General features: G+C 39.9%; 1 protein-coding gene across 4 annotated transcripts in view; it reads left to right on the forward strand.

Moving 5' to 3' along the window:
• Nucleotides 1-443: 443 nt before the first annotated feature.
• The window catches only part of Lars2 (leucyl-tRNA synthetase 2, mitochondrial), a 107,929-nt gene continuing 90,350 nt past the window's right edge, over nt 444-18,022 (forward strand). For 3 of the 4 annotated variants that reach the window (XM_028890485.2, XM_028890488.2, XM_028890487.2), the window contains exons 1-2: nt 444-559; nt 7,591-7,842. In XM_028890485.2, coding sequence (XP_028746318.1) covers nt 7,609-7,842 — 234 coding nt within the window. In that variant the 5' untranslated portion in view covers nt 444-559; nt 7,591-7,608. The remainder of the gene's footprint in view (nt 560-7,590; nt 7,843-18,022) is intronic. The other variant, XM_037208075.1, reaches the window with a different exon arrangement.

Below are 18,022 nucleotides of genomic sequence, written 5' to 3' on the forward strand. Positions count from 1 at the left end.
TAAACCCTAAGTGTTTGTTGAGGCAGCTTGTTTTCCTATCTGCCAGTATACTTTACTCCTACTCTCCTCTGGGCGATATGGTGGATGAAAGTGCTTCAACAATTACCAGGCCCATAATAATCAAAAAGTCAGACAAACCAGCCCAGTAGACAGCTTCTGCAGCGCTAAGATTAAACCCTGACCTTGAAACTTTCCAGAGCTCTTTTTATCACCTGCCGCCTTTATTCTTTAGTATCTCTCCCGTTTCTGCTACAACTGTAATAATGAGACTTCCAGGTAAGTAGAATTTGTTCAAGTCAAGAAAGCCGCAGGGAGGGCGAGGCCTGGGCGGGGCCGGCCCGGGGCGGGACCGGTCTGGGGGCGGAGTCAGCGCCTCCGCTCAGGCACCTAGCTCCGCCTTCCTGGCTCCGCCCCTCCTGTCTGTGTCCCCGGCCTCCACTTCTGATAAAGTTGTTGTTCTGCCAATATGGCGGCGCCCAGAGTGACTCGCGGGCCTTCGTTCGTGCAATGCTTTGGGGAATGAGGCAGAAGCGAGCTGCGGGCCAGAGCCTGTGAGCAGGTAACCCCCAGCTGGGGCTCAGGAGGACGAGAGACAGGCCCTGCTTAGCCCCAATCACTAGGGGCAGGAGGTGAAGGTGTGGACTGGCCCCGGCAGTCCCTTGCAGTTTTCCAAACCCGGAAAAGCTACGAAATTCTAATTTTCAGGTCTTTCTGCCGTGGACCCTGTTGACAGCTCCGAATTCTTGCTCAGAGAAACGCACATCTTCACATAACTTTGAATCCTCCTCTACTCCTCGCCTAACCCCGGTCCCTAAATCTTCACTCCGGAGTTGGGCGTTTGGACCCAAAGATCATGCAGTAGTACATCTGGATCCATAGTATATTAGGACCTGCCCGTCCTCAGAAGTCATCTGGATCTACCACCTTACAGGCTCACAGCTTTAGAGAAGGTGGAGTTCCAAATAGGAAATAACTTGCTTGAGGTCCTGCAGGAAATTAGAATTAGCATCGCCTTTTAACATTGTGTTTTGCAAAACATGTTTGTTGGGGTGAGGTGTATGTTTACTTATTTGTTTTATTTCTTTGAGACCGGGTCTTGCTGTATATTCCAAGTTGTTCTGAGCTTGATACGTAGCCCAAGCTGGTCTTGAACTTAGAATCAGTCCACCGGTTCAGCCTTTTGAGTGTTGAGTTTGGACATGCACCCACCTTCCTGACCTAACTTGATTTTTTTCCCCCTTTTTTGGAAACAGGGTTTTATGAAGCTGGCCTCGAACTCCCTAACCCTCCTGCTTCTGCCTCTAATTAGGTTTCTTGCATATTTTGGGAGCACATGGATGCTTTATGTGCTTCTCCTTTGTGTTCTAGTTCTTCATCTGTTTCCTACTGTTTTCCTATTTATAATCATCATTTGGGCCCATTTCTCAGGTCCGTCATATTCTCAGTTAATTTAACCTTAAGCCCACATAAAGTGAGATCAGGTCAGGGCTGAATTGAAAGAGGAGTACAGGGTGGGGGTTGGTGGGCAATGTTTTGGAAAGACAGAAGAGACAACATTCCAGCAAGTAAGGAATTTAAGATGAACCAGAGCTAAGGAAGAAAGGGTCCAAGCTAACTGTAAATGTAAGTTGTGAGCACATCTTTCCCATTTAGTGTATCCACACTACCTTCTGCTAAAATGGCTGCTCTTGATGCCAGGAAGAGGCAATTCCTGTTAGGACTTCCATAGAGAGTTACTTAAAGTGGCCCCAGAATTATGCTTAGGAAGTGGGATTGAAACCCCAAAGTTCTCATAGGCATCAGTGCAGACAGACTGTTTCTTCCTAATATGTTCTAATAAATAAGAATCTGAGGGTGATTGATCTTGGGCCTATGGTGAAGAGTGTGGGCTTTATTTTTTTGCACAGCTGAGAATGGAACCAGTGGCCTCAAACATTGTCAGGAAATTACTCTACCACTAAGCTATATCCCAGGCCTCCATATTTACAGTATTTATTTGTTTTATTTTGTTTTTGGTGCTGGAGATTAAACCCAAGGATATGCTGAACATCAGTTTTACATGCCTAACCCTTGGATTTTCTTAACAGATTTGTTTTAATTTTATTTACAATTTATTTTTAAGTGTGTGTGTGTGTGTGTGTGTGTGTGTGTGTGTGTGTGTGTGTGTGACTCTGGAGGCCAGAGGCATCAGATCTTTCTGAAGCTGGAGTCATAGGCAGTTATGAGTCACCCACTATGGGTAATAGGAACCAAATTGGGATCCTGTGCAAGAACAGTCTGTTCTCTTAACTGCTGGGTGATCTCTCCTGCCCCTTGCTTGGTTATTTAAAGGCGGGGTCTCATTGTATAGCCCAAGCTTCCCTGCAACTCATGGTAGCCCGGGTTGCCCTGGCACTCTTCGTTTTGTTTTGTTTTGTTTTTTGAGACAAGGTTTCTCTGTGTAACAACAGTGCTAGCTGGTCTGGAACTTGCTTTGTAGACCAGGTTATCCTGGAACTCACAGCGATCCACCTGCCTGCCTCCTGAGTGCTGGGATTAAAGGTGTGCGCCACCATGCTTGGCTTTGTCTTGGGACTCTTGACAGTCATCTTTCCTCAGCCTCCCAAGCTACTGGCATTCCAGGTGTGAGACATCACTGATTCTTAACCACCCTGACATACATATGTTGCTGAATTGTTTCAGAGAAGTCTTCTCAATTTATATTCCTACCAGCAGTATATACAAATAATTATTTTCATTCAAACAATTTTTTGCCAATATGATAAGCAGGATATTTAATTGTTTTTATTTCTTTGATTAGTTGTAAAGTTGATCTTTTCGTATTTTTTTGGCCTTTGTTCTGTCTTATCAACTCCCCCTCACCTCCATTTTCTGGTGCCATGGATTGAATCCAGGGCCTTGGACTTCCTAAGCAAGCACTCTACTACTAACCTGCCTACATCTTTGCCTATTTAAACATGGTTTTGGGTTTCTCTTCTCATATGTCAACTCTTTATGGAGCTGTAGTTTGAGACAAATAATGTCCTTCAGCAAATTGTTTACTCGTTAGCAATTTGTTCATATATTTTTTAAATTTTTCTTCCTTCCTTCCTTCCTTCCTTCCTTCCTTCCTTCCTTCCTTCCTTCTTTCTTTCTTCCTCTCTTTCCTCCCTCCTCCTCCTCCTCCCCCTCCTCCTCCTCCTCCTCCTCCTCCTCTCTCCTCCTCCTCTTCTTCTTCTTCTCTCTCTCTCTCTCTCTCTCTCTCTCTCTCTCTCTCTCTCTCTCGACAGGGTTTTGCTATGTAGCTTAGGCTGGTCTTGGACCTAAGATCCTCCTGTCACAGCCTCTCATGCTGAGATTACAAGTATGTTCTACCACAATTTATATATTTCTGGCATACAGATATTTTATGGTTTTAGAGTAAGACTTATTATCTGTGGCACTTTTAAAAAATTCTTATGGGGCTGGAGAGATGGCTCAGAGGTTAAGAGCGCTAGCTGCTCTTCTAGAGGTCCTGAGTTCAATTCCCAGCAACCACATGGTGGCTTACCACCATCTGTAATGAGATCTGTACCCTCTTATGGCCTGCAGGCATGAAAGTAGAACATAGTATACTTAATACATAAATAAATAAAAAAATTCTTATTATCTGAGTTTGATGATGTGTGGTGCCTATAAGCATAACATTTGGGAGGCAGAGGCTGTGGGGCCTATTCAAGGTCATCCCTATCTGCAAGACTAGTTCAAGGCCAGCCTAGGCTATATGAAACCCTGTCTCAGATTCCCACTGCCCCCTAAAACATTGTGATTTATGCCAGTTTATGGTTTGAGGTGGAGATTAATTTAAAATTTTCTCAAATACATTGAAATTAGTCATTTTCAAAGCCAGCTGTGATGGCACACATGTAATCCCAGCACTGAGGAGGCTGAGTCAAAAGAATAGAGAATTGGAGGACAGCCTGGGCTATAGAGTGAGATCCTGTTATTTTTATTTTATTTTATTTTTAAATATTTATTTATTTATTATGTACACAGAAGAGGGCACCAGATCTCATTACAGACGGTTGTGAGCCACCTTGTGGGTACTGGGAATTGAACTCAGGACCTCAGGACCTCTGGAAGAACAGTCAGTGCTCTTAACCTCTGAGCCATCTCTCCAGCCCCTATTTTTATTTTTTTGATGTACAGATGTGCATGCACACATATGGAGTCCAGAGGTCAATATTAGGGTTTTTAAAATTTTAATTATTAATTTTATGTATATTATTTCATTAATGTGTATATGCATGTGCATGAGTATATATCTCTGTATCATACGTGTGCAGGAACCCTTGGAAGTCAGAAGAGACATTGGATCCCTTGAACTGGAGTTGTGTGTAGATGGTTGTGAGCTACCCTGTCAGTGCTCTATAGGATCTGTAGGAGCTGTAAGCGCTCTTCTACAACCAGCCTTCTCTCCAACCCTCAGTGTTAGGTGTCTTTTATCTCTCTCTACATTAGTTTTTGCAACAGGGTTTCTCACTAAAACTGGAGCTTAGTGATTGGCTAACTTGGCTGGTCAGCAGGCTCTGGGGGTCCTCCTATTTCCACAGATCCCATCCCCCAGTGCTGGGGATACAATCATATATGCTGTCATACCTGTAGGGGTTTTTCTATGGGTGCTGGGGATTTGAATTTGGGTTCTCATGCTTATACGGCAAGCACTTTACCCACTGAGCTACCTAAGCCACAGAAATAGTTCCCTATTACTTCCTAATCTGCATGGGATTTTTCTCGATGAACTTTAATTACATTTATTTATTGGTGGGCATGTGTGCCATGGACACAGCTTTCAGGAATTGGTTCTCTTCTCCATCATATGGGTCCCAGGGATCAAACTTGGGTTGTCAGGTTTGGTGGCAGGAGCCTTTACCGGCTGAGCCATTTCACCAGTTCTCATTGTGAGCTTTAAATTGTGGTGGTATTGTGTTCCCCAAAATATTGTGCACCCTAATAAACTTATCTGGGGTCAGAGAATAGAGCAGCCACTAGATATAGAGGCCAGAAAATGGTGGCACACACACGCCTTTAATTCTAGCATTCCAGAGGCAGAGATCTGCCTGGATCTCTGTGAGTTCAAGGCCACCCTGGAAACAGCCAGGAGTGGTAGTAACAACAGCCTTTAATCCCAGGAAGTGATGGCAGGAAGCAGAAAGGTATTTAAGGCTTGAGGACGAGGAACTAGAGCTGGTTAAGCTTTTAGGCTTTTGAGTAGCAGTTCAACTGAGATCCATTTGGATGAGGACTCAGAAGCTTCTAGTCTGAGGAAACAGGATCAGCTAAGGAATTGACGAGGTGAGGTAGCTGTGGCTTGTTCTTCTTCTCTGATCTTCCAGCATTCACCCCAATACCTGGCTCCCGGATTTGATTTTATTAATAAGAACTTTTAAGATTCATGCTACATTAAATCCTTGTATATACTTAGATCTGTTTTAATGTTTTCTAGTTCATTGATTTAAGCAAAGGAGAAGTTATTAGAGAGCTTGATAGAATGCAAAGCTCATTGTTCATCCAGCAGGGAGTTACTGTGCATTCATATTGTTCCTGTTGGAGATTACTCATTGGCATTTTATCCATCATGATGGGTGATAATCATCAAATCTCAAAATATAGCAAACAGCGGTTCAGGTCAATTTGTATTTTATTATACTATTCCTATTTATGAAAGAGAATAGTCCATATACTCTGCTTATGTGCCATCTAGGAAAGAAATGTCAGTTATCTGTCTAGGTGCCTTCTGTTAATAGAGAGTCTTTGGCTTGTAGTGGTTCCAGAATATAAAATAGGGCTGGAGAGATGGCTCAGCTGTTAAAGAATAGGTTCACAACCACAATTAGAAGAAAACCATAGAATCTCTGACTCACATAGATAGTTCTAATCATATAGAAGTCTAAACCCTAAAAAGAAATGTAATTGCCCTCCTTATATAAAGTTGGCCATATAGAATTGCTAATAGCCAGCTTTATGTAGTTTACTCTGATTCCTAAATAGTCATATTTACCTATTTTAAAATACCCAAGCCCAACTGATAGAGGAATATTCCCTGCTCCAGTCTGTCACCCATTTCAGCTCTAAAAGAGTAAGAAATATTAAAAATAATGGAAACTGGTATGACAAGAACTTGGGCAGATCAACTTATAACAATGCCAGTGCTATAGTACCATGTTATGTGAGTGCGAATTCCTCTTTTAGAGCCGGTAGTAACCTTCCTGGAACATTTGACCCAGTGCCTTCATGTGACAGTCCAAACCCTAGTAGATACGGGAAGGATTTTGAGAGAATCAGATGATTAACACCAGTTTGGAATGCCAGGTTTCCTTATGTCTCTCTTGTCTTTGAAAGGTCTTTCTATTATGCAAAAAGGCAGAAAGTTTAGGATGTTTAGTACTAATCCTAAATGTTTGATGAAATCTTACCTCAGCCCCTTAAAAGAGATAGATTAGGAAAGTTTTTCATCAAAGTCATTTCTGCCATTCACCTGAGGAGGAAACCAGTGTAGTATCAGAATTAAAATTTCACACAGTGTTGTAATCCAAAGGGTTATATGACAGCACTGCTGCATGTTATATGTTTATGTTATATGTTATGTTTATGTTATATGTTTATTTGTGTCTTATCTGATTCTCTGTATATTTAGTTGCTGTGTAAGACAGCACTTTGTCTTTTGTTTTTGCCTGCTAGGGTTGGAACCGAGAGCTTTGCCCATACTAAGCATATACTCTGTCTTCTCTGCCTGAGACTCTTTGTTGCTATGTCTGTAGTGCTTGGAACAGTGTGTGGACATGATCATTCAATAAGTTTTTGGCAAATGAAGAAACAAGTAATTAGCCGGGCGTTGGTGGCGCACGCCTTTAATCCCAGCACTTGGGAGGCAGAGGCAGGTGGATCTCTGTGAGTTCGAGGCCAGCCTGGGCTACCAAGTGAGTTCCAGGAAAGGTGCAAAGCTACACAGAGAAACCCTGTCTCGAAAAACCAAAAAAAAAAAAAAAAAAAAAAAAAAAAAAAAAAAAAAAAAAAAAAAAAAAGAAAGAAACAAGTAATTACTAGTTTTTGAAATAATGGCTATTTCCTGGCTTAGTCTTTAAAGGTCTGTTTAACTCACTATATACTATATATATGTGAAAAATGTTAACTTAGTTCAGAATTTCTGGTCCTTCTGGGAGATGTGTTCAGATCCCTTCTGGTATTTGAGTTCAAGGCTAAGACAAGATGTACTTAGAGCTCTTCTGGGTTCAGACAGACAGCAGTTGATAGACTAGATAGACTCTGGAGGGAGAAGCTCCATCACCTCCCATGCTGACTGCAAGTTCTGTAGCAACTGGCCTTTGTGATGGGCTCCCTTTGTTTCTGTGAGGGTTTTGTATCTTTGGTATTTGGGGCAGGGATTGCCTTTATGTTTTCCAATAAAAAGTTTGTATCTAATTCAACATAACTTCTAAAATGTTCTGTTAGGAAACGATTATCAAAAGAAGAAGAGAAAGTATATGAACAGGCAATAAATGCTGGGCCTTAAGACTAATCTTGAGAGAGTTCTGAGTAGTGCATATCATGTTCCTCTGGCCTCTTTTCTAGGGTCTTCCCTCCTGAAGAATGGCGTCAGCTTATCAGAGGCTGAGTTTTTATGCCTCTCCTCTGAAAAGGCAGCTCATTTGTGGGCCATCTGTCATCCAATGGGAAAGAAGAATAATTCCAGGGTGTGCCAGAAGTATTTACAGTGCTACAGGGAAGTGGACGAAGGAGTACACACTGCAGACAAGAAAGGATGTTGAGAAGTGGTGGCATCAACAGATAAAAGAGCAGGCGTCCAGAATTTCAGAAGAAGACGTGAGTGTTCTGAGAGGTTGATGTATCAGTTACTTTCCTTGTTGCTGTTGCCAAACATCTGACAAGATGTAACTTATGGGAGGAAGAGTTTATTGTGATTTACAGTTTGAGGGAATAAAGTCCATCATGGCATGTCAGGGAAGGGATGGCAGTCTGGCAGGAATGTGAGGTGGCTGGTCACATTGCTTCCATATGTTAGGAAGGAGAGAGTAGACTGGAAGTAGGGCTGGGCTTTAGAACCTCAAGGCTCACCTCCAGAGAACCATTTCCTCTAGCAAGGCTCTACCTCCTAAAGCTTCCACAACTTTTCAAAATGATACCACCAGCTGGAGACCAAGTGTGCAGACATGTGGTCCTATGGGGGACATTGCACATTCAAACCATATCAATAGAGAAGAGAAACTAAGGACTTGGACTCTGGACTCACACTGTTTGGTTTAGAATAAGTTATTAAGTGTAACACGAATTGCTGAATGACCTTATTAATAATAATAATTAAAAACAAAACAAAACAAAACTCAGAGCCAGATATTGGGGTGAAAGCTGAAAGATCAGAGAAACAGAACAGCCAGCCACATTCTTACCTCTACGAAATTCTCAGCCTCAAAAGAGAGACTTCTTGTTTACTCACACCTTATATACCTTTCTGTGCCCTGCCATCTTCCTTCCTTCCTAGTGCTGGATTAAAGGTGTGTGCCACCACGCCTGGCTCTGTTCCCAGTGTGGTCTTGAACTCACAGAGATCCAGATGGATCTCTGCCTCTCAAATACTAGGATTAAAGTCATGTGTTTCCACTGCCTGATCGCTATGTTTAATATAGTAGCTAGCTTTATCCTCTGATACCCAGGCAAGTTTTATTGGAGTATACAATATATCACCACATTTCCCCTGTTTTTTTAATCTAAAATAATAAAAGAAGGTTATAACTAATATAAGAAAAACTATATACAATAAGTACAATGACTATATTTAATATATACAGTCAAGAATTACATCAACAATGTCTATTCCATTTGCATTTGACAAATTCAGTGAAAATACTCCATTATGTATCCTATTTTGGTGAGTCCAAAATGTACCTAATTCACTTTCTATCATAACTTGTATTACCAACCCCAAACTATCTTTTGGTGTCTTTCAAACTTATACACTTTATACCTCTTTAATGAGTTTCTGTTCTGAATTTGTTAACAAGGAAAACTATAACTATCTAATCTTCAACTATCTCAGAGACCTGAGAAGGAAATAATATTGACTGAGTAAGGAGGAAGTGCAAACAAGCGACTTCCAACAAATGTGAGAAATGACAGAAACAGCTGGCTGCCTGGACAGTCACCCAAGGTTCCTCTGCAATGTTGGGGCATCCATCTTTGGCCTATAGGCCTAGCATATCTGACAGATTCATCTGTGAAGCAGGATTTTCTAAAGGGTCTTCCTACCTTGTCTTGGCAAGGATTGGCAGTCCTTTCTTTTGTGTCCTGCTTGTCCATTTTGGACAGCATACTGTCAGCAGTTGAAGTAAGGGCACTTTTTTGCCCAGTGGTTAACTTTTGTTACAAAGTAAACTCCATAAGGAGTTTCTTCAATGCCCATCAATTTCTCTGAAGTAGATTGGTGCTGCCAGGAGCAGATATGTCTCATTGTCATAAAAAAAGAAAAAAAAAATCTATGTCATTAAAACATCTTAAATGCCATATTCTGTAGATCTCTGAAGTATTTGAAGATGACCTATCTAAAATATATTTCTGTTTGACCTTGAAAACACCTAATATGACTACAAGTTTGATTGTAATGACTAACTGCTAACCTGCATTTAGTTAGTAATAACTTTCAAGGACTAGAAAATTGCATTGCCTTGTTAAATGAACTGTATAGGTACAATACCTTGAACGGAATTAGAAATATATGTATAGTATTTTCTAACAAAATCAATCTCAAATTTATATCAATATACATAATTTATATACAATATAAAAAAATCCAATCCAATTTAAAACTAGTAGTTATCTTTTAAAAGTAGATTCAATAATCTACTTTTTTATCTTATCATATCTATATCCTCTCTTTTTTCTTTTCAGAGTAGATTCAATAATCTACCCTTTTTTTGATTGAATTCTTTTATTTTCAGAATTGCTGTTTGATTATTTTTCAGAGACTCAATTTCCTTCTTAAAATTTTCATTCATATTTCTTTCTTTTTTTTTTAGCTCCAGCCATCTTTATTTATACATCAAAAACAAGCATGCTTTTCCATAATAACAAACATGTTTTTTCCATCCTCCATTAACCCCCAGCAAAAGCAAATATGTCAAATGTGTTTTTCCCAACTTTAACATCAAAACATCTTTAAACCCAAAACAACAGTTATCATTTTGCTGGCTTGGCCAAATATTGAGTTGGGTACATCCTGTCTTTACAAAACTAAAAGGTAATTGACATAGGCACACATTTTCAAGAACAACAATATCATTCAAAACATATTTACAGAAATAGGGGTGATCTGCCTCTGATCCTGTCAGCTCTGAATCAGAACAGCTCCCAGGCTCTTTCAGACAGCTGGCTTCCCCAGACAAGAAACCTGAGGAAGCATCAGCTCCCAAAGAATTTTAGGGGAAAATATTGGAGAAAAATTGGGTTTCCAGGAATGATCACATCTGTTCCATGCAAGATTGACAAAATGACACTAAATCCACCAAGAGAATCATCAATATCACGAGAGAGAAGAGAGAATGCAGGCCGCGTGGTCCCAGCAGTATCCTGCAGTATCCTGAAGGCCACTGGTCCTTGCCGAGTAAGACTGTCCCTGTGGGCTTTTACCTCATCTGGACCTGTTGGACAAGCACTCATATACTGGTCCAAAACTAGACCGCAGGGCTCCCAACAGAGAATCATTGGTCTGAGGGCATATAATCAACCCAATATGGCAGGAATTTAACAAAGTTGGTCATATTGCTCCCACAGTCAAGAAGTAAGGGTAGATGAATGCTAACACCCAGCTGCTTTCTCCTTTTTTTCTTTTTATTTATCCTTGGACCTTAGGCCATAGGATGGTGCCACCCAATTCTCTGGAAATGTCCTTACAGATATGCCCCAAACTGTATCTCATAGGTGATTCCAAACTTGATTAACTTGACAATGAAAATGAACCCTCACAGCCCCTGTTATCCAACATGACAGATTTCTACTCTACTGCCACTTGTATGTTCAAGAGATACTTTTGAGTCATATTACATTTGCCCTCATCATTACTCCTTCCACATTAAAAGCCTTTCTTCTGAGTTCAGTGCCACCCTTTTTTTCTCCTACTGTCTTCTGGCCACAGCTGGGTTTCTTTTTTTTTCTTTTTTTTTTTTTTTGAAAAAGAAAATATAACTTAAGATATTTGAAAAAAACAAGGTGAATACAGGTTCAAAAATAATTAAGATACATTTTCCTAAGGCTACCTAGAATTAGGCTTTAAAGAATTCTACCATTTCAAGTTTACCACTAGTTACTAGATACCAATTTACAAACAAGATATTCACTTTTTTTGTTCCTTTATCAAGAGAAAAATCTACCTTTAGACTATGAGGGTGGTGATGGGGAGGGACTAGAAAACAAGATTCAAACAATCCCATGTAAATATCACATTTTTCAAATGGAAGAACTCCAAACTGCACTAGAAGTTCCAATCACTAAGACACTTTCCATTGAAATGACTTAAGTACAAATACATGGCACCAATGTTTAGGCCTAATATAGGCCTAATAATCTACCCTTTTATCCTATTATTTCTAGATCTTTATTTTTAAAGACTAGATTCAATAATCTACCTTTTATCTATATCCTCTTTTCCATGTTTCTTCAAACAAGAACACCGAATCTAATCTCTTTGTTTAGCTTTTTTTCCCTGACCATTATCAATTAACAATTTGTAACCAACCATCCTGAACAATGACAATTATCTATAACCCATTGAATGACAAAAAAAAACAAAACAAAACAAAACAAAAAACACCCACCCCACCTCTTGGGAATGTGGGTGTCATGTTCTTAAAATTACTTCCTGCTGTCTGGGGGGGTGAAGGCATCTTTAGGGGATCCCGAAAAGAAAAATGTTGGGTTAATTGTCAAGTCCTAGGAGAGGTAGTGGTATCATTTGTTGTCCAGTCTCTGCATAATGCAAAAGTGAAGGGCTTGTCTGAAGTTCTTGCTTGAGTAGTCTGTGAGGCTGGATCATCTCAACTAGTCACCTCGAAATTATCCTGAACGGTTTGTAGTCCAAAGACGATCTTTGGGTGGTGTTTATCATCTTAGTGGTATTATCATCGTCCTGATGGAATCGTCATTGTTGGTTCCCTTCATCTTTTTAGAGACTCCAAAGTCTCTGTTAGCCATGGTCATGGTTCACTGCAGAAAACTGATGGAGACTCAAACCCAAAATCATGTACAGGAAGCTAGATGAAGCCTTTTTTTTAGGATTAGTTAATATTCTTTTTTTTTTTTTTTTTTTTTTTTTGGTTTTTCGAGACGGGGTTTCTATGTAGCTTTGCGCCTTTCCTGGAACTCACTTGGTAGCCCAGGCTGGCCTCGAACTCACAGAGATCCACCTGCCTCTGCCTCCCGAGTGCTGGGATTAAAGGCGTGCGCCACCACCGCCCGGCTTATAAATTCTGATATAAAATTCATACTTTAAGAAAAGTTTTAGCTGGGTGGTGGTGACACACGCCTTTAATCCCAGCACTCGTGAGGCGGAGCCAGGCGGATCTCTAAGTTCGAGGCCAGGCTGGGCTACAGAGTGAGTTCCAGGAAAGGCACAAGGCTACACAGAGAAACCCTGTCTCGAAACCCCCCCCCAAGAAATTTATCAATTTTGATGGTATTTATAGCTTTTTTTCTCCTTGATTAATCCTAATCAAGGGTTAGGGATTTAGCGCAGTGGTAGAGTGCTTGCCTAGTAAGCGCAAGGCCCTGGGTTCGATCCTCAGCTGGGGGGGGGGGTGGGGGGTGGGCAAAAGCAAAACCTCATCCCCAGCGTAGTATATCTCTTGGTTTTCATTCTGAGGTCAGTGCATCTTTAAAGTATACAGGCTGATTTAATTCTGTAGGTTTTTTCTATTATCCAATGTCTCTCCACAACTGTGTTCCTTTGTCATTAGCACTGAGAAAATTCAGAGTTAATAGAGCATTATGCAATCTATTTCTGGGGGTTTTTGTTACCCCTTTCTGTTTATTTAGCATATCCTTTAGAGTTCGATTTGATCTTTCTATGACTGCTTGGCCTGTAGGATTGTGTGGTATGTCTGTAATATGCTTTATATTATAATAAGCAAAAAACTGTTTCATTTTACCAGAGACATAATGCTGGAGCATTGTCAGTTTTAATTTGTACAGGTATACCCATGATGGCCATAACTTCTAGCAAATGTGTGATTACAGAATCAGTCTTTTTAGAATTCAGAGCTGTTGCCTATTAAAATCCTGAATAGGTATCAATGGTGTACGTATTTCAGTTTTCCAAATTCTACAAAATAAAACACACTCATCTGCCAGATTTCGTTCCTCTCAGTACCCTTTGGGTTACATCCTGCTGGTAGTAGAATTCAATTGTAAAAAGAACAAGTAGACAGAAAAGGGGAAGTACTGTGGGATGTCTTTCTATACACTGTGAATATGTGTTGCTATGATTGGTTAATAAAGAACCTGCTCTGGACTATCACGAATCAGGTTATAGCCAGGCAGGAAATCCAAGAGAGATACAGGAAGACAAAAGGAAGAGGCAGGAGAGACGCCTGCCTGCCACCCAAGGAGCAACATGCCAGCATACTGGTAATATACCACAGCCATGTGGCAAAACATAGATTAATAGAGATGGGTTAATTTAAGATGATAGAGCTAGCTAGCCAGAAACTTAAGCCATTGGCCATACAGTTTGTCATTAATGTAAATCTCTGAGTGATTATTTTATAAGCGACTGTGGGGCTGGGCAGGACAGGAGAAAACTTATGGCTACAATTAAGTGTGTGGCATTAAACCAAATTATCGAATATCTCTGTGCTTTTGTTTTTCTAAACTGGAGGTGATAATAGCACCCACTTGGCTCCAAGGAGGATTGTTGGGAGGAGCAAAGGAGGTGATGCAAAATTAGGACGCAAAAAACTTTGCAGTGTGGTGGTTGTGTTCATGTTAGTGTTGTACATGGTTGTGTGACAGACAGCCCTATGGTAGATATTCTGGTATGCTTTGATTGGGGGAAACTGAACAAAACCGAAGTATTAGCAGGTCTGGGTCCTTTTTGGCCCTGTATGGTAAGATGGCATCCATGGATTTAACAGGTCATATGTGAAATTACAGGAGAGGCCTGTGAATCTATCAGAAGGTTGTATGAGCTGAGAATATCTGTCTCTTTTTGCTGTAGACTTGGCCTACGCTCTGCCACTTGAGCATCATGGTCTGAGGAGGGAGGCCAGCCTGTTCTTTAATGTGATCTGAAGTTGGGTCCAGCATTGGAGCATCTCAGTGGATCAGTGGACCTTGGCTTCTGGTCCCAGTCTTCTGCCCAAATCAGTTGTATCATGCATTTGGCTGTCATTAATTTCTTTTGAGTATTCTATGTCTCCTGTTACAATTGGATCAGAGAAAATACTAGAAGACTTTTATATTTATATCTTGACTATCCCTTTGTAATAGTAGCAACCCAATAGTAGAGATGTTTGTGGAATTAATTAGGTGGGGCCAGAGACAAAACGTTGAGTTGTCCTTGCAGCTAACACTGTACTGGACTTCCTTTTCCTGTCTCCTGACTCCCACTGTAGTCACACTCATTCCTTCTGTGAGGGTGAGAGCTGTTCATATTCACCTGAAAAATCGTTTTGGCATTGCTTGGAAAGAAGATCTGGAGTTAGAGAGAGATATAGTATATAACAAATAAAATGAACACTAAAAAGGAAAGTTGAGTAATTTACAGAGAAAACTTGGCCATTCCCTTAACTCCTACAATTCTCAGCTCCTCACATTGTTTATCTTACAAGTTTGTTTTGAAAATCAAATGAGAAAATGTGGCTAAACTTTTTCTAAACTGAAGTGTCAAACAAACAAACAAACAAAAAACAAATAAATAGCAGATAAAATCACATGCTGTTTTACCAGGGACTGAGAATCTGATTGAACACTGGACTATATGAAGCTTTAGTTTTCACCTCACATTGATATTAAGTACATTTGAAATCCATCTCACATTGATATTAAGTACATTTGAAATCCATCTCACATTGATATTAAGTACATTTGAAATCCACCTCACATTGATATTAAGTACATTTAGAAGCCAAATGTCTTGTCATCATCATCAAACCACTATTAAAAAGAAAAATGAAACAAATCCCAACTTCCATTTAGTGAGCATTTTACCATGTACCATTCCCATTGGTTGAATTTCTTAATATCAGAACAACCTTGAGAGTGGGCATTGTTACCTAGGGAGTTAGAACACTGAAGTCCAGGTAATGTGCCAAGCTGGGGTCCACCCAACCTCCTGAGAGCCCTCGCTGTCTGGAAACTCTGTATCAGTCATCAAGGGAGAATAAAATGAGCCTAGGTAGAAATGGGGATTTTGTCTGAAGCCTCACATCTCATGGCAAAGTGAGGGTCGGAACTGGAGGCCCTGTATGCCAGTGGGGACTGTTACAACTTTAAAGAGTGATTCAGCAGAGAGGCAGAACTCATGTTCTAAATCATAGTCTGATGGAAATATGGGACCAGCTTTTAAAAACCATCCTCTTCTCATTGCTGGCATTAGTATTTTCTCTTAAAGGCTTGAATTCCTGCACTTTTATGTAATTATGAAAATTTCCCTTTCAGTCAGATTCCTACTCAATTATAAAACAAATTCCTGTCATTTCTTCTCTCTTTTCCACCTCCAGATGATAGAACTCATTTCATTGTCACAGAGGAAAATGACTTACTTAATTTACACAGAAGAGCGCAAGGCAGGGACAGGCAGTAGGCTGAATGTATTTTCTTTAAAAACAAAAATGTTCACGAGTATCAAGACTTGGTAGCATTGCTTTTCTGCCTCTCTCCTATGAACTCAGGTTTGGAGTTCAGCTTGGCTAGTCTTTGATGAATTATTTGATGTTGCCATTAATTTAATCTTCATTGAACAAGCATACAAAAAAGGAGAGGCTAGTGAAGAAGCTGTGTGTAGATAATGTTAGAGAAAGAATGATAATTAATATGATATAATAAATAGTACAAGAGGATAGGGTGATTATAATAAGAGAAAATTGCTTTACATAATAACTTGAAAGTCAAAAACTAGAAATGTGGCACAGTCCTGTAGTCCCAGCACTCAGGAAGCCTGAGGCCAGCCTGGGCTACAAAACGACCCTGTCTCAGAAATAAAAAAAACCCTACAAGTAGTATATGTCAAGGATTTAATTACTTTTCTAACTCCCAAGGAGCGTGATTACAGTCTTTTCCTGTAGTATTCAAAATTCCCAAAGAAAACCCATGGGGTCTAATGCATTGCAGGTAGGAGAAAGAATTCAGTAAAGGAGATAGTTTTATTTTTGTGCTTAGTGGAAATAGAGCTGTTTCATCTTTCATAAGAGCTTGTTCACAAGGGAAAAGGATTTTCTGTCACTCACCTTTTCTTCTCCCTGATGCGAAGGATGAAGCCCATGAGCTTGCACAGCTAGGCAAGGCAAGTACTGCATCATGGAGCTAAACCACTGGGCTGACATGATCTTCTTAAGAGCAGTGAAGTCTCCTCTCTCATGAGATCTCTATTTCCTGCCTATCACTCTGCTTATTTAAGTCATTATTCTTCCAGTGATACAGAGGATGTTTTATTTTTGTATTCTCCAGATTCTGAGAAAAACTTAAAAAGTGTTTCTTTCTCTAGGTGGTATTGCTTACCTATTTACCTTTTTCATTTCTAGAGGATGGACAGGACAGAGAAAAGTTGTGCTTTGTGTGTTTTGGGGGGTGGGAGGTGGTTAACTTTTGTTTTTTTGTTTTTGCTAAAGATTAAAAACCTTTGCTGAAGTTTAAGAACTTGGCAAGAAGCTGGACATGACATGGTGATGTACATCTGTAATCCCAGCACTCTGGAGGCAGAGAGGCATGAGGATTGCTGCATGTTTGAGGCCTGTAGCAAGAATCTTAAATGGTCTTATTAATAAAATCAAACCTGAGGCCAGTTATTGGGGTGAATGCTGGAAGATCAGAGAAGCAGAACAAGCCATAGCTTCCTCACCTTGACAGTTCATCAGCTGATCTTGTTTCCTCAGACTGGAAGCTTCTGTGTCCTCATCCCAATGGATCTCAGCTGAACTGCTGCTCAAAAGTCCGAAGCTTAACCAGCTAAAAATCTTCTAGTTTCTGGTCCTCATGCCTTATATACCTTTCTGCTTTCTGCCATCACTCCCTGAGATTAAAGGCTCGCTTTCTGGGATTAAAGGCGTGAGTCACCATGCTTGGCTGTATCCTTGAACACATGGATTTCTGCCTCTGGAATGTTAGGATTAAAGGCGTGTGCTACCACTGCCTATCCTCTATGTTTAATATTGTGGCTGTCCTGTCTCTGACCCCAGACAAGTTTATTAGGCTGCACAATATTTCAGGGAACACAATACCACTACTTTTCCCCTTTTTTTGTCTAAAATTTAAAAAGGCTTATAACTAATACAAGAAAAATTATGTCCAATAAATATATACAATGTACACAGTCAAAATTACATTAATAATGTCTAGTCCATTATCATTTGACAGATTCAGACAAAAACTCCATTATATATATTAACAATATCCAGTCCAGTAACATTTGATAAACTCAGACAAAAAAATTTTCATTACTTATCCTATTTAAAACAAGTAGTTCCTTTTTAAAAGTATTTTTTCTTTTCATAATAGATTAAGTAATCTACCTTTGTCATTTTTATATCTTCCCCTTTTTTCTTTTTAGTGTAGATTCAATGGTCTACCCATTTATCCTATTATTTCTTTATCTTTTTTCACAGAGTAGATTTCGATGATCTACCTCATATCTATATTCTCTTTTTTCTTTTTCTTTTCCTTTTCTTAAACAAAACCTCTGAATCTAATCTCCTTGTTCAGCTTTTTTCCTGACCATTAACAATTAACAACTTGTAGCCAACTATCATAAACAGACAATATCCATAACTCATTAAATGATCAA

This window comes from Peromyscus leucopus, chromosome 7 (assembly GCF_004664715.2).
Source record: "Peromyscus leucopus breed LL Stock chromosome 7, UCI_PerLeu_2.1, whole genome shotgun sequence".
Classification (NCBI taxonomy): Eukaryota; Metazoa; Chordata; class Mammalia; order Rodentia; family Cricetidae; genus Peromyscus; species Peromyscus leucopus.